The following is a 9,870-nucleotide window of genomic DNA, read 5'->3' on the forward strand; positions in this document are numbered from 1 at the left end:
GGGGATACATATTTATTGAATTATTTTCACCTTCAAAATGGCCAACCATTTTATTGAACCTTAGAGGGCCAGCAAAATAGCTAAAAAAGGAATCTCAGCACTTACTGTCACACTAGGTATGATGAAGTACCAAACGAATGGCGAAAGAGAAGGGAAGGGAAACCCTGTGTCTAGGGAAGGAGGAGATGGTGACCCCTGACTAAACTTACTACTGGTCCCTGGGGTCCCTCACCAAACAATATACAATCTGTACCTATGTGCTGAGCAGGATACCTAACCCTAGGTATCCTTAATGCTGGGCCCTAAATAGGAAACGGGTGGGATGAGCTCTTCGTCAACCCCACTAAACACTAAAAAAGACACAAGGAGGACACATAGGAGAAATGTGCATGAACTACTTATCCACAGATGACTCAGGTAGAAGTTCAGCAAAGTTTCAGCCATAATACCAAAGTTGAGTGCAAGCCGCTTGCTTGCAAGCAGAGCTTCAATGAACTAAATATCACCAACACAAGTCCGGGGAAAATGAGAGTATTGAAACCCAAGGGGAAATACAGATGATGCAACTGAAGGGAAGAGGAGCTCTGCTGCATCTTAAAGGAAAAAGGATAAAAACCCAGCAGAGGAGATACCTAGTACACTGAATGCTGACAGCAGGAACAATAGAAAGTTTGGGAGCATTATGCACAGCCAAACGCTGTGACCTTCTGTTGCTGAACACCACAGGACTATCACCTGTGACACACCCATGACACTTACGTGTTCCACCACCTGGGTTCTCCACAACTTTTCTTTTCAATTTCCCTTATGATGCACATCCTCTTTGGTCTGCTTCTCTATGTGCTGTGGCTTCTGCAACTGAATGAGCCTCTGAGGTCACTGCCCGCAGTGCCATTGCATATCACAGCATGTTTTCCTTGGGGAGATATCTAGGCTTCTGATGATACATATCGTGCATTCATGACATGCGCCATGACGGCAAGTGGGATAGTACTGTCAACAACCTAATCAGAGTGAAGCAGGCCGAAAAGGCTGAACTCAATAATAATAATTTTATTTATATTATTTTCTCTGTATTTCATTAGCATTCACTTAGGTGTACTGTAATATAGCAATTTTTTAGAACCTTGAAGAAGGTGACACCTCACTAAAACGCGTAGTCTGCTTAGGCCCCTTTCACACATCCGTTTTTTGCCTTCAGTTACAATTTTCTCATTGACTTGTATTAGCGACAGATTATGCAGGATCCGTCGTCATCCGTCAAATGATGGATCCGTCGACGGATTCTGTTTTTTGTAACCGAGCATGCCCAGAAGTGTTGTGAATTCACTACTGGTCAGGAAAAAGTCTCTCCCTCTCTCTCTCTCTCTTTCCTCTCACTTCCCTCTCCCCCTCTCTCTTTCTCCCTCTCTCTCTCTCCCTCTCTTCCCTCTCTCTCTTCCCTCTCTCTCTCTCCCCTCTCTCTCTCTCCCCTCTCTCTCTCCCTCTGTCTCTCTCTTCTCTGCCTCCCTCGCCCCCTCTCTCTCCCTCTCTTCCCTCTGTCTCTCTCTCTTCCTTCTCTCTCTTCCCTCTCTCAATCTCCCCCTCTTTCTCTCCTTCTCTCTCTCTCTTCTCTCTCTCCCTCTCTCTCTCTTTCTCTCTCTCTCCCCCCCTCTCTCTCTCTCCCTCTCTCTCTTCCCTCTTTCTCTCTCCCCCCTCTCTCTCTCTCACTCTCTCTCTCCCTCTCTTTCTTCCTCTCTCTCTCCCTCTCTCTGTCACTCTCCCTCTCTCTTTCTCTCCCTTTCTCTCTCTCCTATATATAGTTAGTGTACATTCTGCCTGTCAATTTTATCAATATGGAATAAAAGTTACGTTTTAATGTCACCTCTTTGGATACCCAGCTGGATAATTTTTTTGTTATACCAAATTTTTTAGAACAAAATCAAAATTTCTGTATGCTGCTTGTTGTCTTCCATTGAAAAAAGAACATATAATGGAACCCAGAAGGGCTCTTCAAATTTGTCCATCAGCTTCTATTTACATTAGTCATGCAACAGATTCATTTTATACATACATTTTTTTTAGAAATAGACAAAAGGAATATCAAAAAACTAGTGTGAATATAGCCTAAGCAATATTACCTGAACTTGCCAAAAGTATAACTTGATAGTCTCACTAAAACAGGTTGTATTGCTTAGTTCATGATTAACATGCAGAATGAATGTGATGCCAACCTGGAAATTTACACTAAGGCAGTGTGCGCACGTAGATGCTGAAATTTCTGCAGCGATTTGACAGCACATGTGCGCTTCAAATCGCTGCAGAAACACTGCGTAATGGGGTCCCTAGCTAATGTATGTCCTCTCTTGTAGTTAAAAAACTTACCGTGTGTGGGAATCTGCGACCCAGGCTAGATATGTATAATGTGGACTGGCGATAGATGTGAGTGGGGCCGGGTTCACACACGAAAGACTACAAACCATTTAAGAAATAATGTCTGGAACATAATTCTAAGTCTGAACTGGGTGCAAAAACCCTAAAAAGTGAAGTCTATATAGTGAATTTATTTAGGGTTTTTGCACCCAGTTCAGACTTAGAATTATGTTCCAGACATTATTTCTTAAATGGTTTGTAGTCTTTCGTTTATGAACCTGACCCCACCCACACCTATTGCCAGTCCACATTATACATATATAGCCTGGGTCTCAGCTTCCCACACACGGTAAGTTTTTTAACTGCAAGAGAGGACACTCATTAGCTAGGGACCCCAATGTAAGAGAATACTGTGACGAGGTGTTGGGGCTCTGTTGTATTGATCAATTCAGTAGCTAAATTTCTCTTTATTCTTAAGTTCATTGGCAGTTATGCAGATTCCATTGTCATATTTTCATTCTCACATATAGCTATTGTATTTTTCATGTCAGTATTCATACAGCAGTTTTTGCTTTACATTTATTCCCCTTGCACTGTCACTGGTGTGCAGCCCTTCTCGCTATATAGTGAAGTTTTTTTAGGATTTTTGCACCCAGTTCAGACTTAGAATGGTGTTCCAGACGTTTTCTTAAATGTCACTCTTTACTAGCACTCAATGTGTAGCGGTATCCCTGAGACTAGGAATAGCATAGGGCCCCCTAGCCTAAGGGTCAGCTTAGGAGCCATAGTTTCCTGCTATCCCCATAGTTGACATGACAGTATCATATACTTATTTTCCCCACTGTATATCACACAGCTAGACTGGGTGAGGCAGGCTGAAAACAGGGCTACTCTGTAAAATTCGGTAAGTAGACTTGTTTGTATTTGTAAACCAAAACCAGAACGGGAACCTACACAGAAGAGATGCCAATTTTTCCATTATATTTTTCTTTGTTTCACTTCTTGTTTTGGATTACATTTTTCTTTTCTTTCTTTTAACCACAAAATTGATTGCAGAAAAATATCTCAAATATGACTCTTTAACAATTACTAATATATGATACCTTTTCAGGACCAAACATACATCGTACAGTAAAAAACCAATAATGGATCAGATATGGTTGGAAAACAACACAGTTCTAGCAAAGCATTCTATTCTGTGTGAAGATTCCTAAATATGGAATTTATTCTGTGTGCCAAAAATATTCTGTTAAAAAGATTCTATAAATAATAAAGTTTTTGGCCGACAGTAAAAAAGATTTATTTTAGGCACGGATTAATTAAAAATAATAAAATGAGTCCTCCTCCCCTTCCACCACCCTTGTGGATCTAGTGCAGGCCACTCTGGATGTCTTCTTCAGCTCCAAAAGTGGTCTCTGCCTGTCATTGTAGCAGCGGTTAGGTGCATAGTACAGAGCATCATAAGAGAACATCTGATGTTGTGCTCTTTTAGTCACCGGAACGCTTCTGGCAATCACAGGCTTTAGCAGTTCTGTAACTTCTGGACATTGCAGTTACCACTTCCGGAGCTGAAGCAGCCCTCCAGAGTGGGGTGACCTACATCTACAGGAATGCTAGAAAGGGAACATACCACTGATTAATAGTTCTAATTAGTCCATGCCTAATAAAAATTACTGTCGGACAGTCTATTTAACCATTTATGTTACTAAGTGTATTGTTGTAATGAACAAATAATAATTAGCCACTAACATTTATCATCTATGCACTGAATAAATGTTAAACATTAGATCCGTGGGGATCCATTTACTAAAACACCCTAATCCTGTCCCCCTGCAACTGTGCTAGCGTGTTGCTGTCATTCAATTTTGCTGGGTTATATGTTTATGGCTGAAATGCCTATCTATATATATAAATGCCTTATTCTGTCTGTCTGTCTGTCTGTCTGTCATGCTCCAAAATTGTGTCCTTACGGTGACACATAGCTGATTGGCCGCTGGGCTTGCCATGGCCCCGCCCCCCCACACGGATTGGCCTCTCGCCCCGGCTCTCTGCAGGCCCCGCCCCCCTCACGCAATGCACGCTCGCTCTGGCCCAACTGACACGGAGCTCCGACTCCCAAGTGAGTACACACACACACATCAGATCACACTCACTCTCACACACACCTCACACATCACATCCACACACTCACAACATCCTGGGATATCGCTTGCTTCTACATCGGCTCCGTCACGATCCCAGCAGCGCCAGACATAACCTTGCGATGCTGGGATCTTGACGTAGCCCGTGAACGCTGGTAACCATTATACACATCGGGTAACTAAGGTCCCTTGGTTACCCGATGTGTATCATAGTTACCAGTGTACACCGGCTCCGTCACGATCCCAGCAGCGCCAGACATAACCTTGCGATGCTGGGATCTTGACGGAGCCCGTGAACGCTGGTAACCATTATACACATCGGGTAACTAAGGTCCCTTGGTTACCCAATGTGTATCATAGTTACCAAAGTACACCGGCTCCGTCACGATCCCAGCAGCGCCAGACATAACCTTGCGATGCTGGGATCTTGACGGAGCCCATGAACGCTGGTAACCATTATACACATCGGGTAACTAAGGTCCCTTAGTTACCCGATGTGTATCATAGTTACCAGTGTACACCGGCTCCCGGTACACATGTGCAGGGAGCCGACATTATACTCCTCTCCCCCCAGGACTACTCCTCCTATTACAGTCCTCCTATTATACTCCTCTCTGAGTATAATAGGAGAACTATTATAGCATGGGGGATGTAGCACGATGGGGAGTGCGCAGTATGGGGGATGTAGCACGATGGGGAGTGCGCAGCATGGGGGATGTAGCACGATGGGGAGTGCGCAGCATGGGGGATGTAGCACGATGGGGGATGTAGCACGATGGGGTATGTAGCACGATGGGGGGTGCGCAGCATGGGGGATGTAGCACGATGGGGAGTGCGCAGCATGGGGGATGTAGCACGATGGGGAGTGCGCAGCATGGGGGATGTAGCACGATGAAGGGTGCGCAGCATGGGGGATGTAGCACGATGGGGGGTGCGCAGCATGGGGGATGGAGCATGATGGGGAGTGCGCAGCATGGAGGATGGAGCACGATGGGGAGTGCGCAGCATGGAGGATGGAGCACGATGGGGAGTGCGCAGCATGGGGGATGGAGCACGATGGGGGGTGCGCAGCATGGGGGATGGAGCACGATGGGGAATGCGCAGCATAGGGGATGGGGCATGATGGGGGGTGCGCAGCATGGGGGATGGAGCACGATGGGAGGTGCACACCTCCCCCCAACACACACACACACACACACACAGGGAACCACAAACACCGCCATACACAGACACCCACACACACAGACAACGCTGCACACACACAACACCCAACACACAAACACCGCGGCATACATAAATATACGCACTTACCGCACAACACACACATTGCACAAAACATACCTATATCTATATCTATATCTATAACAAAAATCATACATGAACTACACAATACGTAAATTCTAGAATACCCGATGCGTAGAATCGGGCCACCTTCTAGTTAAATATAACTACCATTTGTTATATTGTGAATAGCATCTTGATGACCCATGTTCAGAAGGGCACTACGCTTTGTTTAAAAAAAAAACAAACAATCACAAAACAGGTTACAAGCTAAGGGTTTTTAATTCCTATAATACCTATACAGGATTACATATGAAATCCCTTAATACAATCCCTGGCAAAAATTATGGACTTACCTGGCTCTGAGGATGTTTATTCAGTTGTTTATTTTTGTTTAAAAAAAAGCAGATCACAGACATGGCACAAAACTAAAGTCATTTCAAATGGCAACTTTCTGGCTTTAAGAAACTCTAAAAAAAAAACCAATCATGAAAACATAATATGCTAGCCAGTAACGGTTACTTTTCAAGACCAAACGAGGAAAAATTATGGAATCACTCAATTATGAGGTAAAAAAAAATGGAATCACCCTGTATATTTTCATTCCCAAAACAAACACCTGCATCAAATAAGATCTGCTCGTTAGTCTGCATCTAAAAAAAAGTGATCACACCTTGGAGATCTGTTGCACCAAGTGCACTGACCTGAATAATAGCTCCAACACAAGAGATGTCAATTGAAACAAAGGAGAGGATTATAAAACTCTTAAAAGAGGGTAAATCATCACGCAATGTTGCAAAAGATGTTGGTTGTTCACAGTCAGCTGTGTCTAAAATCTTGACCAAATACAAACAACATGGGAAGGTTGTTAAAGGCAAACATACTAGTAGACCATGGAAGACATCAAAGCGTCAAGACAGGAAACTTAAAGCAATATGTCTTCAAAACAGGAAATGCACAACAAAACAAATGAGGAACGAATGGGAGGAAACTGGAGTCAATGTCTGTTACCGAACTGTAAGAAACCACCTAAAAGAAATGGGATTTACATACAGAAAAGCTAAACAATAAAAAAAGGACTGCCTGAAGACAACATGTAAATTTCCGCAGTCATTGATGATATGGGGATACATGTCAGGTAAAGGCACTGGGGAGAAGGCTGTCATTACATCTTCAATAAATGCCCAAGTTTACATTGAAACTTTGGACACTTTTCTTATCCCATCAATTGAATGATGTTTGGGGATGATGAAATAATTTAAAAAGATGATAATGCATCTTGCCATAGAGAAAAAAACTGTGAAAACATTCCTTGAAAGAAGACATATAAGGTCAATGACATGGCCTGCAAATAGTCCGGATCTCAATCCAATTGAAAATCTTTGGTGGAAGTTGAAGAAAATGGTCCAGGACAAGGCTCCAACCTGGAAAGCTGATCTGGTAACAGCAAGCAGAGAAAGTTGGAGCCAGATTGATGAAGAGTACTGTTTGTCACTCATTAAATCCATGCCTCAGAGACTGCAAGCTGTTATAAAAGCCAGAGGTGGTGCAACACAATACTAGTGATGTATTGGAGTGTTTTTTTGTTTGTTTGGTTTTCATGATTCCATAATTTTTTCCTCATAATTGAGTAATTCCATAAATTTTCCCCCCGTTACTGGCTAGCACATTATGATTTCATGATTTTGTTTGGTGTTTCTTAGAGCCAGAAAGTTGCCATTTGAAATGACTTTAGTTTTGGGCCATGTCTGTGATTTGCTTTTTTTAAACAAAAGTAAACAACTGAATGAACATCCTCAGAGTCAGGTGATTCTATAATTTTTGCCAGGGGTTGTAGAATAGAGATTTAGCAAGTAACAACATTACAGTTGGGGTGCACTATGCTCTTACAATAGTGCACCACGACAATAAAATATTAACATCGTTTGCTGTTCTAATGCACTTAGTATTAGAATGAAGTGTTACGTTAATAGCAACAGTATTCTGATAGGATAGTGTGCTAGCTGTAAAGTTGGCACTTTGCACATTTGTATGTGTTCAATCCAATGGGACAAAATGCTTAAACAAGTTCCATTTACCCAATACTTTCTCACCTGTGACGTTCTAGAGACCACCGCGATAGGAGACAATCCGCGTAGTAGCAGAGTTATATTTATTTTATTATTTACCCTTATTTTTTGGATTATAAGATGCACTTTTCCTCCCAAAAATTTGGGAGGAAAATGAGGGGTGCATCTTATCAGCTGAATCTAGCTTATCGGGGCATGGTGGAGAATGATGACAGGAGGCAGGGGCAATACTGTGGACTGTGCACTGCGTCGTGGAAGGTGAGGCAGGGGCCATCCTGAAAATGTCGTCAGTGCGGGCTTCAAATAATGGTGCCTGGAGTCAGCACTTGCACAGATTGAGCTATCGGCTCAAGATCCCATCTGCGCATGCGCCACCTCTGGCCCATTAATCTCCCAGCAGCAGATTTAAGAAAAATGGCGCCTGGAGGTGGCTCGTGTGCAGATGAGATCTCGGTTCGTTATTGAACTGGTAGCTCACTCTGCACATGCGTTGATCATTGTCTTTGAAGGCTGCACCACTGAGTTTCTGGATGTTTTTGCCAGCGCCCACAGTGAGTATCTGGGATACCCGCCACTCCACCCGCAGTATCGCCCTGCTCCGCCACTGTGCCTGCCTCCTGTGACCCCGTTCCACCACCATTGCCATCCCCCGCTACCCACGATACAATACAGTGAAGCCGCAATAAGTGAACAGCGATATAGCAAGAGATGACTGCATTAGATTGCAGCTATTTCTGCTTATTAATTTACGAAAAAGAGGAGCTATAAATTAAAATACACTTCTTTTGCCTTGAATTTAAACTGTCATTAAATGATCAGCTGTCATTTGCTCTGGCGGCAGGACAGTTCCTTTCAGGATATACAGCATGCTTCGTTGAGTAAGTAGTGGCTGCTGCCAAGAATGGTAAATCAGCTTCTATTAGGAGGTCTGTTCAATCCTTACATCAGGAGCACATAACAGCTGATTGGTTGGGATGCCGGGTGTGGAGTTAACAATAATATCACATTGATGACGTGTTCTAGGGATAGGTCATCAATATTTGATGCTTTGGCAAACCCTCTACGGTTGGACATATCTAGAGGTCCACCAGTGTAAGTGCGTCATTATTGCAGGTTACAAGTTTGGAAGCTATATCTCTTATAGTACATAAACTTTGAGGCTATAAAAAACATTATACAATGGATTTTTTTTCAAATGTACAAATATGTCCTCTAGGTGGATACTTCTTTGTCACATATCAAAGTAATTTGTGGTGAGCTAATTACTGGTTATTTGTGTTAGTAGTTAACAACATATGTATTGATTACAGCTAATAAACAAAACAAGTTTTATATATGACTAAAGAAATAAATATTGTTACCTTGTTGATATCCCATAAGATAAGAATAGTCTGCAACTTGGCAAATTCAAGGGCAGTTAATCGTCCAATTCCGTGACCTGAACCAGTGATCAAAACAATATCCCCAGTAACAGATTTCCTTTTTGCTGGTATAAACAACTTGACAAGAGCTTCCATATAGGAGTAAATTGCAATGAAAATAAGAGCTATGAACTCTAGTATGACATTCATGTTTCCTTGTGAAGTGAGAGCACATAAATGGCCCCGTCAGAAGTGCATCTGTACTTATAACACAGTACTGCTTCTACTGGATTAACTTGTGATGGTGCCAAAATGTTTGTGCCAAAATGTTTGAGCGGTCAGGTCCACTGTGTGATGAAATAATAAACATCTGTGAGTGTGGGCAGATTCTCTGGCACAGACATTAAATCAAACTAAAAACTGATGCTAAGTGAAATGCATTTGTCTTTATTCTTATAAACTGCGTAAAAGGTGAGTTCCTGCTGACAGATTCCCTTTACTGTCAAGCTCTTTATATGCACATGTAGCTTCTTCAAACACAAGTCCAATAATACCATTTCATAACCAGATTGTTCCTCCATTACTGAGAAATTGGAGCTTGAACTGATATGTAAATGAGGCAGGACTACACTGTGTGCAGAATTATTACGGAAGTTGTATTTTAGA

At 42.5% G+C, this 9,870-nt stretch overlaps 1 protein-coding gene across 1 annotated transcript in view; it reads right to left on the reverse strand.

The window, feature by feature from the left end:
- LOC142313478 (17-beta-hydroxysteroid dehydrogenase 13-like) overlaps nt 1-9,461 on the reverse strand; it is a 149,571-nt gene extending 140,110 nt beyond the window's left edge. Inside the window, exon 1 of the mRNA XM_075352397.1 lies at nt 9,205-9,461. Within this exon, the coding sequence (XP_075208512.1) occupies nt 9,205-9,414 (210 nt within the window). The 5' untranslated portion in view covers nt 9,415-9,461. The remainder of the gene's footprint in view (nt 1-9,204) is intronic.
- Between the last annotated feature and the right edge of the window lie 409 nt (nt 9,462-9,870).

Source organism: Anomaloglossus baeobatrachus, chromosome 1 (assembly GCF_048569485.1).
Source record: "Anomaloglossus baeobatrachus isolate aAnoBae1 chromosome 1, aAnoBae1.hap1, whole genome shotgun sequence".
Lineage (NCBI taxonomy): Eukaryota > Metazoa > Chordata > Amphibia > Anura > Aromobatidae > Anomaloglossus > Anomaloglossus baeobatrachus.